Source organism: Talpa europaea, assembly GCF_964194135.1.
Source record: "Talpa europaea genome assembly, chromosome: 1".
NCBI classification, from domain to species: domain Eukaryota; kingdom Metazoa; phylum Chordata; class Mammalia; order Eulipotyphla; family Talpidae; genus Talpa; species Talpa europaea.
The window spans coordinates 80,323,582-80,348,403 of record NC_140073.1 but is presented as its reverse complement, the minus strand read 5'-3'; the positions used below and the strand labels follow the sequence as shown (position 1 = coordinate 80,348,403).

The following is a 24,822-nucleotide window of genomic DNA, read 5'->3' as shown; positions in this document are numbered from 1 at the left end:
TCACCACTGTTGCTTCATTGTTTCACCACAGCTCAAACTTAAGGCTATGTATATGGATAGGGGGGTGTGGGGTAAGGTAAAAAAGTATCAGGCTTTTCCACTCTCCCGCCATTTGATTAAATGCATACCTGATGGTGGACAAATGGAGTGGGGTGTGGGCATGCGTAGGTGGGTACACCAGGGCTTACAAGGGTGACTTCATGGGGATGCCAGCAGAGTCAGAAAGAACTGAACTACGAGAAGAACCAGCAGAGAAGCAGAGACCACGAGAGAATGCCAGAATGCCCAGAATGCGTGAGGACTCGCCAGGGGCTGGGAGACTGGCAGACCTCCCAGCCATCCCCAACACCTCTGCCTGCTGTGTACCCGATAAACCCATTGAAACCCTGAAAAACCACTGAGAGCTCCAGGACTCTCCTTTACCCATCTGCCCGGACCATAGAGATCCTGCACTGTGCCATGCTGGCACTATAACCTGCCAGGAAGCCAACCCAGGTATGGTGCAGCAGATTGCTCCTGCCTCTCCTATTGCTCCCCTCAGCAGTGTATTTCAGTAGATCTGCCTGTTCTGCTCCCCACTCTGTCTCTGGTGAATCCTCTCACCCCCTGTACCTCTGGCCTACACCTCAGTTCTTGTGCAAACACACACAAAAGGAAAAAAAAAATCCTAAAAAAAAAAAAAAAAAAGACAAGCTAATAATAAGAAAACATGTTTGGTTCATGGTTGGGCCAACTTGGCACATGGCTACTACACTCAAGGGTGGGCTTGAGACTTGAAATCCTATCACTGCCTCTGGATATCTATTTTGTATGGAAAGACTGAGGCCCAAGGTAAGACTACATACATTTGTGGGCATCAGTAAATGTCTTGGCTGATTAGTCAGAAGCTGGAAAGAGAGACTAACTTCATTCTTGTACCATCACAATAATTAAAGTCTTACTACTTTAATTTGTGGCTTGTTGCTTTAATTAGCTGTTCTGACACTTAACAACTTAGCTCTTTCCCAATGCAGCTGAGTTCCTGATACTGATAGTAATACATCCAGCACCACCCAGAAGTTTCCAGCCTTATGGAAATACATGGATATTTCGAAAGCTAAACCAAGGCACTTGCTTAAGAGACATTATTGGGTAAGAAGGGGGTGCCCCCTTTGGAATATGGTATATACCTTAAATCAACAACTGTGGTAAGTCAGATGCATGATGCCTGTTAGGTTCAATACAAGGGTCCACGATACAAGCATTGGAAGGAATGTACATCTTTTTCAGCGATCTAGTTGGGAAATTTGTACCCTATAGCCTGAGACTCTAATCTAGAGGTCCTGATTCCCAGAGAGTTAACACTTCCACCAGAGTCCTTTATACATGAAACAACAGCTGCTGCCCTGCCACTTCACTCCTCACATCAGCGAAAGCTAGTAAGTCGCAATATTGGCAGATTTAATTGACCTGATCAGCAGGAGGATGGAGGGCAACGGTTAGACACCGTGGACAGGGGGAAATGTTTGCCATAACTAGTAGGCAACATATATCACGAATATTAGAATGGTTTCCTATTTGACTCATTAATTCCTCATTAAAAAGTTGTCTTAAGATTTAAATTTGTAAAAATATACCACGTGGATGGGCTTTATAGTAATCTAGCTAACCATTAAAATAATACTAAAATATATTTAGTAACTAAAAAAGATGTTCATGATATATTGTTCAGTTGAGATAAAAAGAATATGTAGGGCCTCCCCTGGTGGCGCAGCGGTTGAGCGCTGGGCTGCGAAGCTTCCTGCGGCCTCTGCACCGCCGGTTCGATCCCCGGCTGCTCCCCGGCCACCGGAGGAGGGTCCCACATGGCGCACAGACCTCTCCTGCCGCCCGCTGCTCCCCTCAGCAGTGTACTTCAGTCCTTCTGCCTGCTCTGCTCCCCACTCTGGCTCTGGTGAATTCTCTCACCCTCCCGCGCTTCTGACTGTACCCAGTGCTTGTATAAATAAATAAATAAATCTTTAAAAAAAAAAAAAAAAGAATGTTATGCCATGTTTATAAAGAAGGATATATATGTATAATACCAAATGTTAAAAAAATATTTTTGTGTGATACAATTTGGGTGGTATTTACTGTTTTTTATTTATCTGTATCTCTGATTTTCTTTAATTAATAGAAATTATTGACAATTGTTAAAACTGTAATTTTCCAGGTGAAGGAGGCGGTGGTAACGCGGGTGACCCCTCTGCTACTGAGGCCTAACGGCCGAGCAGGCAGCCACGGCCTGACGCTTCAGTGAGGAGCACACCGGCATTTTGCTGCAAAAGTATGGAGGGCGGCCCCGCCCCGGCAGCGGCAACAAAACCACTGGGTGCTTGGCAGGCTTTTTCGGAGCCGGCGGAGCAGGTTACTCGCACGCGGATTTGGCCGGCGTCCCGCTAACTGGTATGAACCCTCTGTCTCCTTATTTAAATGTGGAGCCACGATATCTTGTGCAGGATACTGATGAGTTTATTTTGCCAACTGGAGCTAATAAAACCCGGGGAAGATTTGAACTGGCCTTCTTCAACATTGGAGGATGTTGTATGACAGGGGTTGCGTTTGGGGCAATCAATGGTCTCCGACTAGGATTGAAGGAAACCCAGAACATGGCCTGGTCCAAGCCAAGAAACGTACAGATTTTGAATATGGTGACTAGGCAAGGGGCACTTTGACCTAATACTCTAGGTTCTCTGGCTTTGCTGTATAGTGCATTTGGTGTCATCATTGAGAAAACAAGAGGTGCAGAAGATGACCTCAACACAGTAGCAGCTGGAACCATGACAGGCATGTTGTATAAATCTACAGGTGGTCTTCAAGGAGTAGCACGAGGTGGTCTAGCAGGACTAACACTTACCAGCCTTTATGCACTGTATAACAACTGGGAGCACATGAAAGGCTCCTTGCTCCAACAGTCACTTTGAAGATTTTGCCAACTCATGAATGGAGAACACTTTAGTAATCATCCAGGTTAATTTATAAGTGAGCCTGGAGTTATTCTATCTTCTACCTACAATTAATTTGAGAAACAGGAGATTTTCATTTGCTATGATGAAGATCATGGATGGTTGACCTGGACCGGCACTCCTTCCAGCCATTAATGAGTTGAAGTCAAAAACCCTTTAGTGGCTGAGTAATGTAGTTTTCTTCTTCTCTGGAGATTTTGCACCTGTTATCTCCTACACTTGAACTGGAAAACCACTTACTCCCATAAGTTCAGGTCATGCTTGCTATCAATACTTGTAACCATATTTGTTCATTTAATGATTTGAAACTATGTTACCCTGTATTCCCAATAAAGGGTAAAAATAGAAAAAAAAACTGTAATTTTCCGTAAGAATCAATGTTATTTTCTACCTTGGTAGATATCTCATTTTACACAAAATGTGTTAATGAGAATCCTTCATTTCTTCCTTATACTTTATTTGGTAGAACTCCATATCTATATCTATATCTATATATATCTCCTGCCTCCATCATTAGGTTGTATGTTTCTAAGGTTATAAATTTCTGTCTACAAAATTGGCTGCCCATTACAGGACACCCCACACAGATCACTGAAGAACGGGATAATCCACACATAAGGAAGCAGGAGCAGCAGAGAGCACTACAGTCCTTTGTTCCTGTCATTTAAAAATATAACAACAAAACCCACAATACCATACCCTTAGACATCCTAGCTGAAGTCACACTAGGAGTTAGAGTGGCCATTCTTGTTCCCTCCCAGAGACTGAGCAGCCCAATGCTTTTTAATCTTCAGGCTCATACAATCCTCTTCCTAACTGCTGAAAGGAAGGAGCAATGGCTCTTTTTGGTTTTGTGTTTGTTCTGTTTCATTGCTTCAGAGTAACTTGGTAGACTTGCATGTAGATCAGAAAAATTTTCTCTTGGTGCCATCAAAACTGCTTATAAGTGCCTACCCACCCACCAGTCTGCTATGTACAGGATGAGACTCCCGGGACTAATAAAAGGTGGATGATTAACCTACGAAACCTGCAGTCTCACCCTCAGGTATCCAGACACACACTGTCTCACAGGGATATAGTATAGAGCTATTTCATAAAGCACACCCTGCTCCTGCTATGGAAGATATACCCATGGTATCCCCACAACCCTCATTTAGAGACTTCATCTACTATTTTGGTCCAGAGGTATAGTCTGAAGGAGGAAAAGAGGACCTCTTTAGTGTGTATTTGGGGGGGGAGAGAAGGGAAGACAGTTCTTAGTGGGCAAAGCTGAAAATTAGCCTGGAACTCTGCACTCTGTGCATGGAACTTTGGTTAGGAGAACTCAAAGGGGAGTATAGAAGGAAAAACAGGAAAGGAAAGATTGTTATGCCCGGTGAGCAGCAGGTTCTGCAGCTGGTGAGGCTGATGAATACAGAGTTCCCATCGTCTTCAAATGAGGTAATATATACAATCTCAGAAACACTCTGCAATAAATATTTTTTATAAACTCTGTAAATGTGAGTAGTGTGTGTGCACATGTGTGCGTGCTAAAAGAATCAGTTAAACTATGATCACCCTGTTTGGCATAAAAGTAATTTTTTTTCAAGTTTTTTTTTTTAAGTTTTATTTATTCATACAAGAACTGGGGTACAGGCCAGATGTACCAGAGGGTGAGAAGATTCACCAGAGACAGAATGGGGAACAGAACAGGCAGACTGAAATACACTGCTGAGGGGAGCAGCGGGAGAGTCAGGAGAGGTCTGCTGTGCCATGTGGGTAGGTCTGCTGTGCCATGTGGGTAGCTCCCTGGCCAGCCGGAATCGAACCGGCGCTGCAGAGGCTGCTGACAACCTCACAACACTGCGCTCAACCGCCTGCACCACCGGGGAGGCCCAAAAGTCATTCATTTTTTAATGTGCTGGAAGCCTTAAAAGATGGACGCGATCTAGGATTCTCTTAAACCCTTCTCCGACGCCCCGTAAAATACTGTTGGTGATACACCTTTATAAGTCATCAGCACCCTGATATTAATCGAAGCCAGGGGTGACGGGGGTCCCCCAAGAGAACTCCTTTATGGGAAAAGAGTACATTTAAAGTGTTATAGAGCAACCCCGATATTAAACGGGTTCCTGGCTGTGGGTCCTCACCCGCGCGCTTTAAAGGGACTTATGAATACTCCACTACAGACACACACAAAAGGATTAATAAAAGGTTTATTTACAAGAGAAAAAGAAATAAGGAAAATGTACAACTCAGGGAGAAAATAGGGAAATAAAGTCTTTAATGCGTCCTACCCGATCCGACGACCTGGAAACCCAAAGTCACTCTCAGAGCTGGCCAGATGCCGCGAGCTGGCGGAGAGCCAAAAATGGGGGCCCCCCAAAGCCCACGTGTCTGCCTTTTGTATCCACCTGGCTGCTTAAACTCACCCTCAGGTCCCAGCCACCTTCCCTTTGGTGGTGATGGGATTTGGAGTTCCCAGTGTCTTTGGCTTTGACCTGGGGTGGGGGTGGAGTCCACAAAGCCTATATGGAATTTGCTTTGGGACATCCTTTCCCCCCCCAGCAATAGGACTCACTGCAAAGAGGGCAAATGGGAACGGACAAAGAATTAGGAGAAAGACCAAGTGAATTAATTTGCGGAAGACAGGGAAGGGGTGTGTGTGGGGGTTGTGGGGGGAGTGTGTCAAGGAAGGAAAATGAGGACTCAAGCCAAGAGAGCGTTCAAAAGAGGACTCCATCAACAGTATTAAAATTTTCGCTGACAATCCTTGAACAGGACCAGTCAGAATAACCCCCTCGCAACCCCACCGCGGCACTGTCTACACCTCTCATTTGGCTCTTCCAGTTTCTTTAAAAAAAAAAACATTTTTTTTTAATTTATTTACGCACACAAGAGCTGGGGTACAGGCCAGCGGTGTGGGGGTGAGAGGATTCACCCGAGACAGAGCGGGAAACAGAACAGGTAGATTGGCTGGAATACACTGCTGAGGGGAGCAGCAGGCGAGTCAGGAGAGGTCTGCTGCGCCATGGGGGTAGCTCCCTGGCCGGCCGGCCGAGGCTGCGGCCAGCTTCATAGGTTGAGTCTTAACCCTTGCGCCACCAGGGAAGCCTTCTTCCACAGTTTTATCCGCGGTTTACAGCTTATTTTCTCAAATTAAACGGTTCAAGAAAGGGGGCTCCTTTCCCCTTCCATAGACTCTCACTCCCGCTCAAGTCACAGCAGTGGAATGATCTGAGAATACTTTTTTTAAACACTAAAAGAGCCCACCGTTTTAAGAGTTCCAGAAGCCGAACTTTCCCACGACGCGCCATACTGCGCAGGCGCAAAGGCAGCCACACGCCGTCCTTTCCGCGCTGTCGGCGACTTTTTCCCGGAGGTCTCGGCGCTTGGCGCGAAATCCTCTCTCCAGGGGCGGGGCGTCGGGAGAAGCGGCGTTCATTGGACAGGTTTGGCGCGAAATCCCGGAACTCCTGCTCCACGATTGGCTCAACCCTCCGCGTGGAGAAAGGGGCGGGGCGACGCTGGCGCGCGCAAAGCAGCGGCGACGCGGGAGAGGCAAGTTGTGGCGGCCGGGCGCGGCGTCTGCTGCCGGTGGGCTCTAGACCGCCATGGACCTCGCGGCAGCGGCGGAGCCGGGCGTCGGCAGCCAGCACCAGGAAGTCCGGGACGAGGTGGCCGAGAAGTGCCAGAAACTGTTCCTGGACTTCTTGGAGGAGTAAGTCGGGGGGCGCCCCTCCCCGCGGAACTTCCCGGGGTGTCGCCCTCCCCATTCCGGGCCCGCGGGGCCCACAGCCCCCCTTGGGGCTTAGCCCGGGCCCCGCAAGAGCCTAGGGCGGGACGGGCCGGATTCAGGGGCGAAACGCATCTCCCGCCCCCTCCTTAAACGTGGCGGTGCCGGGTGCCCTGAGCGGATCGCCGCGCCGCCGCCAGCCAGGCCGCGGTCCCGGTAGTGCGGCCCCTGTGCGCGCACGCGGCCCGGCGAGAGGGGCAGCCACCTTGGCGTTGGAGCCGTGGCAGAGCCCTGGTTGCTCCGGGCTGCAGGAGTCTGGTGTTGGGAGCGCCGAGGGCCCCGGCAGCCCGTGCAGATGAAGGTGCTAGAGTGAGCCCTGTGGTGTGACGCGGGAGCCTCGCCCTTTGCAACAGTAGCTGCAGCCTTGCCTTTCCTTATGTTATACGGCAGCCCGGATACAAAACGCGGTGCCTGACTGGGGGTCCTCACCCGCGCGCTTTAAAGGACTTATTAATACTCTACTGCAGGCACACACGAAAGGTTAATAAAAGGTTTATTTACAAGGGAAGGGGAAATGAGGAAATGTACAGCTCAGGGAGAAAAATGGGAGACAAAGTTTTAAATGCGTCCTACCCGATCCGCGAATCTGGAATCCCAAATGGCACTCTGAGAGCTGGCCGCGAGCCAGGTGGTGAAGCCAGGAGGCGGAGGCGAGCGAGAGAGCCCAAGGCCCACGTCTTTGGTTTTTTTTTATACCCAACCTGGCTGCTTAACTCCACCCTCAGGTCCCAGCCACCTTCCCTTTGGTGGTAACGGGATTTGTCTTTACTAATGTCTTGATGACTTTGGTCTAGAGTGGGGGTGGAATCCACAAAGCCTGTATGGGATTAGCTCAGAGCATCCTTTCCCCCTAACACTTCCAACACCCCTCGCAGTTTGTTTGGTTTCTGGGTCCTGGTCTCGGAGCCCCTGGTCCAGTTGCCACTAGTCACTTTTCTTAGTGCAGATTTATCACTGCTCTAAGATTATGGATTCTGTAGCCTCTGAAGAGTAAGCACTTTGGAATGTCCTGCGAAATTCCTTTTTTTAATTGTGATGAAACATATGTAACAAAATTATTGTAAGTGTACAGTTCGGTGGCATTTTTTTTTTTAAGATTTATTTATGCATATAAGAGCTGGGGTACAGGCCAGAGATGGGGGGGTGAGAGGATTCACCAGAGACAGAGTGGGGAGTAAAACAGGTAGACTGACTGAAATACGCTGTTTAAGGGTGCAGCGGGCGGGCGAGACAGGTGAGGTTTGCTGCACCATGTGTGTTTCTCCCTGGCCGGGGATCGAACTGGTGCAGCAGAAGCTGCGGATAGCTTCACAGTGCGGTGGTTAACCCCTTTCGCCACCAGGGAGACCCATGGTGGCAGTTTTTAATAAGCCAGTGGACATTTAGGAGGAATAGCCAGTGTCCTTAGGAGGAATAGCTCCTATGAAAGTGTCAACCTTAGGGTAGGAATAAAGGTCATTTTCAGCTTCAGGTACCTCTGGCATAGTGTTTTGCCAATAGATGTTCAATGATAATTTAATAGAATGCTGTCTTTGGAGGCAGAATCAATTTTACTGCAAACCTAATCTGCATATTATGTTAAAACAATAAAACCAGAAATTTTTGTATGATGTTCTTTTTGGAGGAAAAAAACATGCAGCAGCTTTTTTTCCCCTCTGTCCTCTCTACTTTGCACCATCTTTATTTTGTGCATATGTATGTTTCCATTTTCCTGAGATCTTGGGCAATGAAGAACTTTATTTCTGTAGTTTGTTTTATTCTGGTTCTTAAACCAACTAATCTATCACTTTTCCATTTAGTATTGAGTCTTTGGATTTTTTTTTTTTATTAAATAATAAATTTTATTTTTATATTCCCCCATACAACTGCACATGCCCCATTCTGACCCCAATCCCTCCCCTCCCGGCCCCCACCCCCCAAAAAGTGTCTCTGGTTCATAGTTTTTTGTTGATTTTGATTTTCACTTTCTTATAGTTATTCTTTTTCCTGGTCCCTTATTTAAGTTTTCTAGATTCCTGCTATGAGTGAGACCATCCGGTATTTTTCTTTTTCTTTCTGGCTTATTTCGCTGAGCATGATCCCTTCCAGCGCCATCCATGTTGCTGCAAATTGCATGTGCTTATCTTTTTTGAATGCTGAGTAATATTCCATGGTATATATGTACCACATCTTCTTGATCCAGTCATCTATTTTTGGGAGTCTTTGGATTTTAATACAACCTTAATCATATGTAACAAGAGTAAAAGAGTACTTATCATTTGTGGGTTAGAAAACATGAATCAAGAAATTCAGGTTAAAATCCAAAGACCCAGTTTTTCTCTTCTGGGCTCTGTGCAAAGCACTTTACAGTCTTATTAGATAAGATAATATCCTAATCTGTGTTGTTTGCTTTTTAATATTTTTGTTTTTTTACCCCTGTCCACAGCATTTAATTATCAAGAGAAATTCTTAGCCCAAATATTCATGTTTCATTGTTCAGAAATACAAGTTATTGATAAACTTCCATGGAAGCCAAGCCAAAGAAGTGTTTTGTTTCAAGATTACTTTGCACGCTTCTCATCTCCTTCCTCAAAATGAGCCTTTCTCATCTCAAAATCTTTCATGGAATCATAATTTCCATAGAAATCTGCATACACTTTCTTTCTTGGTTCAGCCACAGCAAATTTTTAGAAAGCTGTAACCCCCAGGGATACAATGAATACTCCAATAATATAAAATTGCAGGTACTTGGCCAAAAACACCTCACATCTGAGGTTTTGACAAAGCACTGGAAGTCATGGTAGTGATTCTTTTTGAAGGAGATGTCCTTCCACACTGAAGGAGAAGTGGAGAGTGCTCTAAAAAGTATTATCAAAAGGGGAAGGGCAAGTTTAGAGGGGCCTATCTCACTATAAAGCTGACCATCTTTACTTCCCTGAATTATGAGGTATCTGTATTCTTTTTTATTGCCTAATTTTTTTTTTAAGATTGATTGATTTATGCATACAAGAACTGGGATACAGGCCAGAGGTGCAGGGGGAGAGGACCCACCAGACACAGAGTGGGGAACAGAACATTTTTTGCCTAATTCTTCCACTGAATTTGACTTGTATGTATCTGTAGGTTTCAGAACAGCGATGGAGAAATTAAGTACCTGCAATTAGCAGAGGAGCTAATTCGTCCTGAGAGAAATACATTGGTTGTAAGTTTTGTGGACCTGGAGCAATTTAACCAGCAACTTTCCACTACCATTCAAGAGGAGTTCTATAGGTATGGGTATATTAGTCTGCTTTGTTTCTTTTTTTGTTTGTTTGTTTGTTTGTTTAAGATATATTTATTTATGTATACAAGAACTGGGGTATAGCCCAGAGGTGCAGGGGGCGGTGAGAGGATTCACCAGAGACAGAGTGGGGAACAGAACTGGGTGGATGCACTGAAATACACTGTTGAGAGGTTCATCGGGTGAGACAGGAGAGGTCTGCTGCACCATGTGGGTAGCTCCCTGGCCTGCCGGAGCTTGAACTTGTGCTGCAGAGGCTGCAGATAGCTTCACAGTGCTGTGCTTAACCCCTTGCTCCACCAGGGAGGCCCTGCTTTGTTTTAAATAGGCATGGGAGACCAACTTCTTTGACTGGAAGTGTTCACTTGTGACACAGATGGAATCTGTCACCGAAGAACTTTAATACAACCTATGGTCGTTTTAGTACTGCCTTGAACTGATTTGGGCATTTGTGGAGCTGGGTGTTTGTCACGTGCAAATATCAGAAACATTTGCTTTCTATAGCTTTCCCAAGTTTTAGAAGGATCACTAACTTTGTGTCAAGCTTTTATTTAGTATTATGTCTTTTGTTTCATCCTCCTCTACTTCCCTTTCAATTGTTTTGAGAAAGTGTATAAAACACCAGTTTTTACATCAGACATGTCTTCACAGCAATAACATGTTCTTCCCTTAATGCTTAAGTTTTTCTCTTTTTGTAAAATAATGTCTTTATTTTAAAAATAGAAAAAAGCATGGAAAATAAAATCATTTATAGATTTGTAATTCTACCATCCCTAGATAACCCCCATTAGACTGTGGCAACAAAGTTCCAGAAGCCTTTTAGGTCCAAAAAGGCAGTTTCCTAAGGATCTCCTGACATGATTTGATGTATATTTCTGTATGTATGTAATTTAGAGATCATACCACAGATAGAGCATCTTGTCTTTTCACTTAATGGCATAACATTTTTCCATGTCATACAGAATCCCTTGAGAACACTTAATTAGCTGAAGTACATATTTTGTGCTGTGGTAGACATTATATTTAATAATGTGGGCTTTAGTTTTCTTTTTAATTGCAATACACAGCAAGAAACTTCTTTTTACACAAATGTTTGTGTTTGGATTAGATAATGTGATAATCTGTATATAAAATTGGGTTAAAATAAACTTTGTTCACAGTTTTGAAAGAAATGAAGACAAGACGCAGGAGTAAGGAGACATACCCTGTTCCTTTACCTAATTGACTGGGAGTTGGAGGGCATATCAATATTTCTAGCCATAGCTGACCATTAAAAATGCTTGAGGGGATAAACAACAGTTTACTGTGGAAGTATGTGCTGGGAAAGTTGTACTGACTAGTGGGGTAGAAATTCAAGACTGATGCGTGGAAGTACCTATGCCCATACATCATGCACAGGCCATGCAGCATTTCTGTTTCCTAAAATAGCTAATTTTTTGGAGGACTTGGTTTGCTTAAACACAAACCAAGCTGTAGCAGCTATTGGGAACTTCTGTCATGAGGACATACACATATTTTAACAGTGAAATGGAGCATATATGTCAATTTGCTCTCACAAATTCTTCTCTACCCTCCTCCATTTCTTATCAATGAAGAATTAAGTCTACAAAAATACTAGGCCTTGACACTGAATGGGAGACTACCTTGCTACATGGTATATGACCTAGATTGTTAGCTAAAGTCATCTAAGTCGGAATAGACTGCATGTAGCGTGTCTGCTATATACCACTCTAAAGATAATAAGTACAGCATTTTAATTCCATTGTTTCTCGTCTTAGATCTATTTCTGGTGAGATAAGAGAGGCTTGAAAGAGGCTCCTACACTAGATAATGCAGTTGGAAAAGGGAAAAGGAGACACTAGTAAGCCACTATATGATATCAGTGGATTTATTTGTTTATTTTTTGCTTTTGTTTTTCAGAGTTTACCCTTACCTTTGTCGGGCCTTGAAAAATTTTGTCAAAGATCGTAAAGAGATCCCTCTTGCCAAAGATTTTTATGTTGCTTTCCAAGACTTACCTACCAGACACAAGTAAGAAACACTTCTTTGGAAGAAAAGGAATTCAGCAAATACTATAGGCATCATTTAATTATCAGAAAACTTGGGTGGGGACAGTCTTAGGTTTGTAAAGACTTATACCCAGTTATCCAAAAAGCTTAGTTTTAGAGAAATGTTTCTCTAGGGAAATGGGGGTGAGAAGTAAATGAAACAATTTTTTGAGAATTTGTCATATTTAAAGACAATTTTTAGGGGAAATGGGAAGGGATAGTTTGTCAAGTGAGAAAATAAAACAACTGAGAACAGTTATGGAAATTCATTAATTTTTAGAAATGTCAGTTTGAATGGCATGACCTTTAAACACTCCTTTTTAGTGATTATTTAAAGAGTAAATTTACTAGAAGAAATTATAGTGTTACCTTGGAAACTTAAACTGCTGAAATGACCTAATTATTTAATAAAATAGATGTGTGGAGTAAAGGAATTGTATTTCAACTTGTGAATATAAAATTTTTTCTCATAACTACATATACATGCTTATTTAGAAATACATGCTTACTTAGAAATTGTTAGGGAAAAAATATATTTGCACATAAAACAAAAATGGTATCAACCTGTTTTGTAATTGCAACTTCATTTCTTTGCTTTCACATTTTTCATGTTTCTTCATTTTGTTGTGAATGTGTGTACATTGTGTAATTTAGCATTTAGGAATCGGCACATTGACTGCAAACATTCTTGTAGGAAAGTCCAAAGAATATCTTGTCTCTTTATTTTTAAAATGCACAATTTATCTCTGGATAACTTACTATTAAAAAAAGAAATTTTCTTAGTTAGAAAATATTTACTAATAGGACCTCTGTCTTTAAACAGAATTCGAGAACTCACCTCATCCAGAATTGGTTTGCTCACTCGCATCAGTGGGCAGGTGGTACGGACTCATCCAGTTCACCCAGAGCTTGTGAGCGGAACATTCCTGTGCTTGGACTGTCAGACAGTGATTAAGGATGTAGAACAGCAGTTCAAATATACACAGCCCAACATTTGCCGAAATCCAGTTTGTGCCAACAGAAGGAGATTCTTGCTAGATACAAATAAATCAAGATTTGTTGATTTCCAAAAGGTATTAACTCTTGTTTAGGTGGGATTTAGCTTGTCCCCTTAATTCACTTCTAGTCTCTTGCAATAGCTATTTAGACAATGTAAACTCAGTTTCTATGTAGTCAAAGGGTCAATAAATATGACTACATATATAAGTCTAAGATTCAGTGCAAATTCCAATTACCAGTATCTAAGTGTGTTTAATAACTTCTATTGCAAGCTCCTTTGGACTGTTCCAAAATGCATGTCAAAAAGTAGATATTACTGTCATCATAATTATTACTTAGAATTAAGAAAACTTCAGAGTCTGAAGTAGAGACTCATTGGTGTTAAGCATTAAGGTTGTTGGTTAAGGAGGAGGACAGCATGAATGAAAGATGGGCAAAATGGACACGTTAATCAAGAGCAATGAGGATTGTGATGATTGAAGTAAAGCAGCCGAGTTAGAGATTTGAAAGATGATTTGGTAAGAAACATGGAAGTAGTTTGTGCCTTAAATCTTGTGTCAAAAGCATGGACCTGTTTTGATAAGCAAGAGGAATATACTTTAGGAGGAGATGAATTTCTGTTTTTTAAAGGCTTGTTAATCAGATAGTGGTGTATAGTTAACAAACTATTTGGCAGTTGCAATTACCTAGGTAAGAGTTGATAGATGATAGTAAGAAGAAAGGGGGAATTTAAAGTTTTGACAGGAAGGAAAAGTTGAAGTAGCTCAAGCGTGGGGGAATGAATGTCAAACTAAAGTAATATTAAATTCCAATTTCAGCTCATATTAATCTGATTTGGTTTATAGAAACACATATACCAATAGCTTGAGTAAGAGATACTTTCTATATTAGGAAGAATATGATAATAGCTACCGCTTACGAAGTATGAATTGGATCTTGGTTAAAAAACAAAACAACAATAATGAAGAACATTTCTGATAATTGGGGCGATTTGAAAATGCGCTGATAATAGAAAATGTAGTGGAATTAATTTTTTTTTTAAGATTTGTTTATTTATACAAGAACCGGGGTACAGGCCAGATGCGTGGGAGGGTGAGAGGATTCACCAGAGACAAAGTGGGGAACAGAACAGAACATGCAGACTGACTGAAATACACTGCGGAGGGGAGCAGCGGGTGAGACAGGAGAGGTCTGCCGCGCCAGGTGGGTATCTCCCTGGCCGGCCGGGCTGGAACCCGTACTGCAGAGGCTGTAGACAGCTTCATAGCACTGCGCTCAACTGAGCCACAAGGGAGGCCCTGGAATTAAATTATTTTATGGAATTAAGTTTTGTTCATTTTTATTGGTATGATAATAGTATTAAGATTACATAAGAGATACTGAGTGCAAAATGTTTTGGGATGAAGTATCTTAATGTTTACTGCTTTCATATAATCCAGTGAAAGTATCTGCAAATAATGTTAATAATTGTGTTGAGATGGAGGTGTGAAACTATGGAATTCTTCATAAAAAATTTCCCTGAAAATCTACAAAATGGAATATAGAACAGATTTTTAACCACATGGTCAATTTGAGCAAAGAAATATTTTTAATGAGATTAAAAATGAAGGGGTTTTTTGGGTGTAGTCTTAAATTGAAAGGGGATTTAGGGTAGAGAATTTTTTTTATTTATGCATACAAGAGCTGGGGTACAGGCCAGAGATGAGGGGGGTGAGAAGATCCACCAGAGACAAAGTGGGGAACAAAACAGGCAGACTGACCAAAATACACTGCTGAGGGGAGCAGCGGGCAAAGCGGGAGAGGTCTGCTGCACCATGTGGATTTCTCCCTGCCTGGCCGGGGATCGAACTCATGCTGCGGAGGCCACCAAGGAGGCCCTAGAGTAGAGAATTTTTATGGTGAGTGCTTGCACATGTTAAAAATCTGCATTTGTAAGATGATTTATAATATGTCAGTGTTTGGCATTTAATTTATATTGTATGGTATTTGAAAGAGACTTCGTCTTATTATCTGTTACAGGTTCGAATTCAAGAGACACAAGCTGAGCTTCCTCGAGGGAGTATCCCCCGAAGTTTGGAAGTGATCTTGAGAGCTGAAGCTGTGGAGTCAGCTCAAGCTGGTGACAAGTGTGACTTCACAGGGACACTGATTGTTGTGCCTGACGTCTCTAAGCTTAGCACTCCTGGTTGGTGTTCTGTGGCTCAAATTTAAATTCTCCGTTACTTGAATGAACTGCAGAGTATCAGACTTCTCAAATCTTTCTTGTTCTATTTTTGACTGCTAATCAGACAGTGAGCAAGAAGTACGATGAGAATAAAGACAAAATTACTTTGCTACAAAAGATGCAGAGTTCTGAAAAATTTTAAAGACTAAATGAAATTGTGGAGTTACAGGTTTCATTTATTTGACCAATTTTTATTATCAGCACCTTCAGTATTTGAACTGTGAAATAACCTATCATTCGATCTTTCAGGAGCACGTGCAGAAACTAATTCCCGTGTCAGTGGTGTTGATGGCTATGAAACAGAAGGTGTTCGGGGACTCCGGGCCCTTGGTGTTAAGGACCTTTCATATAGGCTAGTCTTTCTTGCCTGCTGTGTTGAACCAACAAATCCAAGGGTGAGTCATCTTAATAGAATGGCAAAGCTTGGGGAAGTGTTCTCTTGAGACTACTACAAAGTTGAAGGCTTCTGAACATCTGAGTTAATCTATTAAGTATTAAGAGGGTTGAAAGTGGTAGGGAGTTGAGATTTGTTTCTTTAGTTCTGAAATCAGATCTTTTCATGTTCTTTTTCTGACCTTGAGGAAAGTCTTACTTTAGAGCCTAGTGCTTTAAGAGCAATTACCTACAGTGGTTTGTTTTGCTTTTATCACAGTTCCTAGAGAAAGTACAAATAGAAAAATTTCGTAATCCATGATGTAAACTACTCTTTCTCAGAGTTATGGACCAGGTTCCGTAATCTGTTCAGAACTTAATTCTGTGTCCCAAATGACAAAGCAGTGAAAAAGAATTTGGAAAATACTCCAGTATTGGGGGGATAGGTGTGCGGGAATAATATTGTTCCTTCATTTTCATCTTCAAAGTAGCAATTAACATTTTGTTACGGTTCGTCTCTTGAAGTGTTCAGAATCATTTAGGTAACAGTTAGGGGGACAAAAAAAAGACAGCTTTTGTTTTTACTTCACTGGATAAATAACAGACTTCAGTATCTTTATTAACTGAGGCTGCACTTGTATCAGGAATCTTTTTTAAAAAACCTTTTTAGTCAGTAGATTCTGAAAGCGACCTTGAAGGCATTACTTTATTTTGTTTGTTGTGAAGTTCCTTTTCTTTCACATTGAGTATTACTTAATATTTTTCTGCTTTCTTCTGTACTCCTCAGTTTGGAGGGAAAGAACTTAGAGATGAAGAACAGACAGCTGAGAGCATTAAGAACCAAATGACTGTGAAGGAGTGGGAAAAAGTGTTTGAAATGAGTCAAGATAAAAATCTATATCACAATCTTTGTACTAGCCTTTTCCCTACTATACATGGTAAGAATTCTATCCATTTGTGGCATAAATTTGAAATAAAATAAATGACTATAAAACAGCAATAAGGGCCTCCCAGGTGGCGCAGCGGTTGAGCGCTGGGTTGTGAAGCTGCCCGCGGCCTCTGCGGCGCCAGTTCGATCCCCGGCTGCTCCCCGGCCACCGGAGGAGGGTCCCACGTGGCGCGCAGACCTTTCCTGCTGCCTGCTGCTCCCCTCAGCAGTGTACTTCGGTCCTTCTGCCTGTTCTGCTCCCTGCTCTGGCTCTGGTGAATTCTCTCACCCTCCCGGCTTCTGACTGTACCCAGTGCATGTATAAACCAAACAAACAAATAGATAAATAAGCCTCTAGAAAAATTAAAAAAAAAAAACCAAAAAAACAGCAATAAGTGGTTTCTTAAGTCACACAAATCAGATTAGATGTATTTAGTAGGTTTAGAAGAGGTCTTCAAAAGTCATTTACGAAAGGATAGCTATTACATGACTACACTTACATGGGGTACCAAGAATGTAAATTCAGAGGTGGAAAGTAGAGGTTACTGGTGAGGTAGATAGGGAGTTACTGATTTTAATGAATACAGTTTTCTTGCTGGGTTGATTAAAAGTTATAGAAGTAGATAGTGGCAATGATTATAAAGCATAGTGAATGTACTTAATTCCACTGAACTCTACAGTTAAAATGGTGAATTTCACGTAGCATAACTTTTTTTTTCTTTTAAGAATAAAAATCAGGGGGTTCCCTGATGATGCAGGGGTTAAAGTCAGTGCTATCAAGCTATGAGCAGACATTGCAGCATGAGTTTGATCCCTGGCCAGGGGGCTAACCCACATGGTAAGGCAGAGCGCTCCTGTCTTGCCCACTGCCCCCCACAGCAGTATATTTCAGTACATCTGCCTGTTCTGCTCCCCACTCTGTCTCTGGTGAATCTTCTCACACCCTGCAGCTCTCGCCAACACCCCAGTTCTTGTATGCATAAGTAAAAATCTTAAAAAAAAATTCATCTTTTTCTGACCATAGGGTAAAACTGCACTTCTGTCTATTCCAGTATGCCAGATCTTGTTTTTAAAATTTCAGAGGCAATAATTTCATGTTTCAGTCATTTAAAACTAACCTTTTTCTATCTAGATATTTCATCAATGAAATTGTACTGGAATTACTATAATTTTTTTTTTTTTTTAAAGATTTATTTATTTATTTATTTATACAAGCACTGGGTACAGTCAGAAGCGCGGGAGGGTGAGAGAATTCACCAGAGCCAGAGCGGGGAGCAGAGCAGGCAGAAGGACCGAAGTACACCGCTGAGGGGAGCAGCGGGCGGCAGGAGAGGTCTGCGCGCCATGTGGGACCCTCCTCCGGTGGCCGGGGAGCAGCCGGGGATCGAACCGGCGCCGCAGAGGCCACGGGCAGCTTCGCAACCCAGCGCTCAACCGCTGCGCCACCGGGGAGGCCCTGGAATTACTATATTTTAAAAAAGGTTTATTTACTTACATGTGGAAGAACTGGCGTGTAGATCAGAAGTGCGGGGAGTAGAGGATTCACCAGAGACAAAGTGGAGGGCAGAAGAGGCAGAATTACTAAAATACACTCATAAGAAGAGCAGCAGGTGAGACAGGAGAGGTCTGCTGCACCATATATTAGCTCTCTGTCTGAGGATTGGACTCAGACCATCATGGTGATAGTGCTGAGACTTAACCCCTACATGCCACCAGGGAAGCCCCTGGAATTATAAACCTTGATGTTACTTACTCACCCTTAAAATGAGTTGGCATCAAAACTCTTTGCTTCTCCACTCCTCTTATGCGTAAATCTATTGCTGCATAAGAAATTCTACAACTTAATGACTTAAAGGAACAAGCACAAATAGTTTTGGGTCAGGAATTTGAGAGCTTTAACTGGTGGCAGGTACTGGGTCAGCCTTTCATGAAGTTGTGTAGCCAGGACATCAGCTGCAGGCTTCACTGGGGCTGGGATAGCCACTTCACAGGAACCCATGCAGTTTATCTGTTAGTGCTGGTTGTGAGCCAGAAGCTTTGCTTCCTTGCTATGAGAATCTCTTCCATAGGACTATATGAGTATCCTCATAGTACAACAATTTTCCCCTGAAGCATGGCAGTCAGAGCAAAGTATGGAGGAAGCAAAATACTTTCATGACAGTCTTAGAATTATACCCCTTCACTTCCACCATATACTATTTGTTAGTAGCAAGTCACTTAGTCCAATCAAAAGCTCCATCTGGGAATGAGGAGTGTCAAAGAATTTTGAACTATTTAAAAACGATGACGTTGTCCTTAATGGTATAAAACAGCTTTGTTTCGTAGGTCATGAGTCAGAGACGTTTTGTCTATGGAATGTATTTTTAATTTTCTCCATTTCAGAAGTGGTTTGTGTAAATGTGCTTATTAACACGTTGTTGATGGAAGTCACAGAAAGTTACAATAATTAGCCCAGAAAAATGTTTCTTTTAATAACACGTTTCTAAAAATCTAGTGTTATTTTTAAGAGTGTATTTCCTTCTTAATGAATTTATAAGTAGTTCTTAGAAGTAGCTTTGAATTGCTTTCAACATCTTGTCTAATTTGTATTAGCATGTATTTTATATAGTACTGGTCACTGAGGGGATACAAAAGGAGTAAGTCATGGCCCATTTCCTCAAATTCTTGATAAAATTGGAAGACCTGTTAATTCAAAAGAACTAGGAAATGTAGTCTGGGGTAGATACAGTTTATTTTTGGGAAGAGATATTTGAAGATTATGGCATCAGGAAAGACTCTGTGGGAATTAGGATTTATGGACAAGAAAGAGCTCTTAGAAGCTAGTACTCAATTCTGTGAAATCTATGATACAGGTGTAGAGACATTGGGATAGTGGTTAGGTGACTTTTAGTCACCTCATAGGCAGAATCAAAATTAGAACCAGTATTTTTACTCCAGTCATAGGCTTTGCTTCAGCTGTTTCTGCTCTTTTGGTTGGTGAACATGCCTTTGTAATTTCCTGTGAAATTGTTTAACGTGTTTGTTGCAAAATACCTTTGGTTTTCATTCCAGGCAATGATGAAGTAAAACGGGGTGTCCTTCTGATGCTTTTTGGTGGTGTTCCAAAGACAACTGGGGAAGGGACCTCCCTTCGAGGGGACATAAATGTTTGCATTGTTGGTGACCCAAGTACAGCTAAGAGTCAGTTTCTCAAGTAAGTGTATGCCTGAGCGTTGCAGGCTTTTTATGTCACCAAGTCAGTGTGCTTTTACTAGAACAGGAGTATAAATTATGACTGTTGAATATAAAATTTTCAATGATTAAATACACATTTATTTAATAGCTACAATCATGCTGCAATTTGGGGGAATAGGGAAAAAATGCTTATAATCCCAATCACACACAGAACTCTTTTTTTTTTTTTCTATAAAAGTCTTTGAATACATGAATATGTATTTTCATTAGTATAAATCACAGCATACCTGATTTTTCTGGAGTACCTCATATAAGTAGAATCATATGGTATTTGTCCTTTATGACTGGTTTATTGTACTTAGTATAATATAAGTAAGGGTCATCCATGTTTTATTCTATTTTATTTATTTTTTTAAAGATTTTGTTTATACTCGAACTGGGGTACAGGTCAAAGGCGTGGGAGGGTGAGAGAATTCACCAGAGAGCGTGGGGAGCAGAACAGGCAGACTGACTGAAAACACTGCTGAGGGGAGCAGTGGGCGAGACAGGAGAGGTCTGCCACGCCATGTGGGTTTCTCCCTGGCTGGCCAGGAATTGAACCCATGCTGCAGAGGCTGTGAACAGCTTCACAGCACGGCACTCAACCTGCTGCACCACCGGGGAGGCCCTCATCCATGTTTTAGATTGCCTCAATTTCCTTTCATTTTAAAAATAAATAATACTTAATTCTTCCATTTGGGTTTCCACCTTTGGGACATTATGAATAATACAGCCTTTTTAAGTCTGCTTTCAGTTCTTTTACTAGAGCTCTTACATTTATTAGGTCTTGATCCATTTCCGTTAATTTTTATATACGGTGTGAAGTAAAGGTTCAACTTTATTATTTTGCATATGGATAGCCAGTGTACAACATTAAAACTATTCCTTTGCCCCACTGAGTTGTTCTGGCACTCTTGTTGAAAATCAGTTAAACATAAGTATATGAGGGTCATTTTCTGTGAGTTATATTCCATTAATTGCTGTCTATTCCTAGGCTAATATGACTATTTTTTATATAAATTATTTTATATAACTCTTACATCATTTTTCATTTTTGCATAATGTATGCATTTTCATTTTGGTTATATTCCCCATACAATTCCCACCGCCCTCTTCTGACCCCAATCCCTCTTCTCCTCCCCCCATCCCCCACTGCAGTGTGTCTCTGGTCTATAGTTGCTTGTTGATTTTGATTTTTACTTTATTGCAGTTAGATCCTGGTCCCTTATTTAGGTTTTCTAAATTCCTGCTGTGAGTGAGACCATCCGGTATTTTTCTTTTTCTTTCTGGCTTATTTCGCTGAGCATGATCCCTTCCAGCTCCATCCATGTTGTTGCAAATTACGTGAGTTTATCTTTTTTGATTGCTGAGTAATATTCCATTGTGCGTATGTACCACATTTTCTTGATCCATTCATCTATTTTTGGGCATTTGGGGTGTTTCCATAGCTTAGCTATTGTAAATAGTGCTGCTATAAACATAGGGGTGCAGGTGCCCTTTTGAATTAATGTTTCTTTGTCCTTTGGGTAAATAGCTAGGAGTAGAGTTGCTGGATAATATTGAAGCTCTATCTTTTTACTAGGCTAAGAAATTTCCACACAGCTTTCCATAGTGGTTGGACCATTTTGCACTCCCACCAGCAGTGGAAGAGAGTTTCTTTTTCTCTACATCCTCGCCAACATTTGTTGTTGCTAGTTTTCTTAATATATGCCGTTCTCACTGGTGTAAGATGTTAACCCATTGTAGTTTTGATTTGCTTTTCCCCAGTGGTGATGAACATTTTTTCATATGCCTATTGGCCATTTGCTTTCCTCTCTGGAGAAGTTTCTTTTTAGCTCTTCTGTCCATTTTTTTTACTTAATGGGACTACTTTGATTACTTTGGCTTTTTCTAAGTTGTTTTGGCTATTCTGGGTTCCTGAAGTTTCCATTAAATTTAAGAGACTGCTTATTGCTCTCTATAAAAAAGTCAGCTGTGACATTAATAAGGATTGCATTGATTCATTAGGTCAGTTTGAGATTATTTGGCTTTTTAACAGTATTTTGCAATTTCCAGGGTAAAAGTTGGAACTTCTTTTGTTAAATGTGTTCCTGAGTGTTTTATTCTTTTTTAAAAAATTTTAATTATGCATACAAGAACTGGGGTGTAGACCAGAGTTGGGGGCGTTGAGAGGATTCACCAGAGACAGAGCAGGGAACAGAACAGGCAGACTGACTGAAATACACTGCTAAGGGGAGGAGTGGGCAAGACAGGAGAAGTCTGCTGTGCCATGTGTGTTGCTCCCTGGCCGGCCAGGTATTGAACTCATGCTGCAGTTTCTGGCGAGAGCTTGATAGTGCTGTCTTTAACCCCTGTACCACCTGCTCTTAGTTTATTCTTTTTTTTTTTTTTTTTAATTTTATTTATTTATTTATTTATTTATGCACTGGGTACAGTCAGAAGCACGGAGGGTGAGAGAATTCACCAGAGCCAGAGCGGGGAGCAGAGCAGGCAGAAGGACCGAAGTACACTGCTGAGGGGAGCAGCGGGCGGCAGGAGAGGTCTGCGGGCCATGTGGGACCCTCCTCCGGTGGCCGGGGAGCAGCCGGGGATCGAACAGGCGCCGCAGAGGCTTCGGGCAGCCTCGCAACCCAGCGCTCAACCGCTGCGCCACCGGGGAGGCCCTCTTAGTTTATTCTTTTTGATGCTATTTTTTAAGTTGAATTTTTTTTTATTTCGAGGTTCAATGCAAATATATCAAATTGTCCTTGATTGTTGATTTTTATCTTGCAACCTTGTAAAAACTCATTTATTATTACTAAGCATTTGTTTCCACGGGATTTGCTATCTATAAAATTGTTATCTGTAAGTAGTGATAGTTGTCCTTTTCAAATCTGGATGTCTTACTCTTTCTTGCCTAATTGCCTTTACTAGATCTTTCAGTAATGTTAAATAGAAGTGACAAGATTGGACATCCATGTCTTGTTCTTGATCTTAGGGTGAAAACATTTAGCCTTGAGCTGTCAGTTTTCCTAGATACCCATTATTTGGTTGAGGAGAAATATCTTCGATCATTCAGTTTTGTTGAGTTTTTATCATGAAGCAATGTTGGGTTTTGCTAAATGCATTTATTGTGTTTTTTGGGATGGTTCTTATTTTGGCAATTAAATGTTTAAATGTTAACCAGTCTTGCATTTTTGGAATAAATCTCACATCTTTTTGTTCTTTCTCCTTTTTTAAGTGCAAGACCTTCTAATAGGTCATAGTTGTTAAGCAGTTTACTATTAAAGACTTAAGGTTAATGTTTTTATTCGGTGTGAATTTCATCTTCCACTTGACGGGAATGGAATTAAGTCCTTTAAAAACTCAAAGGAAAGAAGGCTTTCCAGTCAACGTATGGCATGTATCTTTTAAGATTTACCCTATACTTAATGCCAGTCTCAAATGTTCTTTAAAATTTAAACTCTTAATTAACATAAACCCTGTCGGCTGATATTCCTGGATCGGATGCTTTGTAGTCCTCTATTAATGATTATAACCCTGAACAGGCATGTGGAGGAGTTCAGCCCTAGAGCTGTCTACACCAGTGGCAAAGCTTCCAGTGCTGCTGGCTTAACAGCAGCTGTTGTTCGAGATGAAGAATCTCATGAGTTTGTCATTGAGGCTGGAGCTCTGATGTTGGCTGATAATGTAAGAACATTTTTACACTCTTGGATATAAAGAAATCAGACTATCTCCTACAATAACTGTAAACACATAAGTTTTTATTTAAAAAGATATCTTTTTTTTTTTAAAGCATTCAGTTAATCATAGTTTTATTAACCTGGAATTCAACTGGGATTATCATCATTAATCAGCAATTTCTGAGCTTCTCTAGAAAGTATTACCTACCTGGCATGTATGGTTGTGTTACTTGTACTTCCTAGCATTCTCTTCTATACTCTGACAACTCTGCGGATATGTCTATTGCATTGCACATGTACTTGACATCAATCAGAGCTGTGAATGCAAATAAATTGTAGTTATACATGCTTATGAACATTGTTTCAATTTTACATTTCACTTTCCCAGCCTAAAATCACTGCTGAGGTGACCCAGGTTATTTTTACTGAGATTTATATAAGGTTTTGATGAGTAAAAAAGCAAAAAGTAACTGTTTTTAGCCTTGCTCTTAGTTTAAAATTAGTGAAAAGCATATGGTTTTTTCTAACACGATACATTGAACTGTCTTACTGTAGCCGAGGGAGTTAGAATTGTTTACTTATCTTACATTAGAGAGAAAAAAGTCTCTGTGTTAGAAGACTTTGCGTTTACTTGTCATTTGACTTCTGAAAGGAAGTGTCTTATGCTATATTTGTTTGGTGTGCAGGGTGTGTGTTGTATTGATGAATTTGATAAGATGGATGTGCGGGATCAAGTTGCTATTCATGAAGCTATGGAACAGCAAACCATCTCTATCACTAAAGCAGGAGTGAAGGTATGTGTCTCCACATTGGCTCTCCTGTATTATGTTATACCCTTGTAGATTAATGTAACTCTGGAGACATGTATTTCTCCATCTATAACCCTGAAAATTATTATTAACCCAGATTATAGGCACTTTTTAGGTTATTGTGAAATTGTGTTGTTGTGACAGAAAATGGAAGAAACACTACTGCTGAAGTTTTTAGCTTCTCATTTCCCAGAATTTCCACAAACCTTTCATATTCTTTGATTAAAACATGCTTCCAGTTGTACCAAAAAAATAAACTTGAAATAATCAACTAAAAGTGCAGTATTATAACCAACACAAGAGAGAAACTAAACTTTTTAATTTTTGGGGGGGGGGGGTTGTAGGTAAGTTTTTTTAATATTTTTATTGATATAACGTTTTCTTTTTTCTTTTAATATTCATCATTTTTAAATTTTTTTGACAATATTTGCTTCTCCCCACCCCTCAGATTAAGTCCCCATAGAATTTCCTTCCCCAGTGCACCCATCACCACAGTCCCCTGTGCTCCTCCCTCCCTCCCTCTGATCCCTCTTCTTCCTCCTCCCCTGC

The 24,822-nt window shown here is 41.4% G+C and overlaps 1 protein-coding gene and 1 pseudogene across 2 annotated transcripts in view; both read left to right on the top strand.

Moving 5' to 3' along the window:
- The first annotated feature begins 2,307 nt into the window (after nucleotides 1-2,307).
- Nucleotides 2,308-2,942, top strand: LOC311177941 (mitochondrial import inner membrane translocase subunit Tim23-like; annotated as a pseudogene). Its single transcript has one exon. The product of its transcript is annotated as a mitochondrial import inner membrane translocase subunit Tim23-like (transcript).
- Nucleotides 2,943-6,577: 3,635 nt separating this feature from the next.
- MCM6 (minichromosome maintenance complex component 6) overlaps nucleotides 6,578-24,822 on the top strand; it is a gene marked incomplete at both ends in the record, with an annotated part of 31,766 nt that continues 13,521 nt past the window's right edge. The window contains 10 exons of the mRNA XM_084239546.1: nucleotides 6,578-6,684; nucleotides 9,862-10,008; nucleotides 11,939-12,049; nucleotides 12,890-13,139; nucleotides 15,085-15,250; nucleotides 15,539-15,684; nucleotides 16,449-16,599; nucleotides 19,641-19,782; nucleotides 23,330-23,471; nucleotides 24,151-24,258. Of these exons, the coding sequence (XP_084095672.1) occupies nucleotides 6,578-6,684; nucleotides 9,862-10,008; nucleotides 11,939-12,049; nucleotides 12,890-13,139; nucleotides 15,085-15,250; nucleotides 15,539-15,684; nucleotides 16,449-16,599; nucleotides 19,641-19,782; nucleotides 23,330-23,471; nucleotides 24,151-24,258 (1,470 nt within the window). The remainder of the gene's footprint in view (nucleotides 6,685-9,861; nucleotides 10,009-11,938; nucleotides 12,050-12,889; nucleotides 13,140-15,084; nucleotides 15,251-15,538; nucleotides 15,685-16,448; nucleotides 16,600-19,640; nucleotides 19,783-23,329; nucleotides 23,472-24,150; nucleotides 24,259-24,822) is intronic.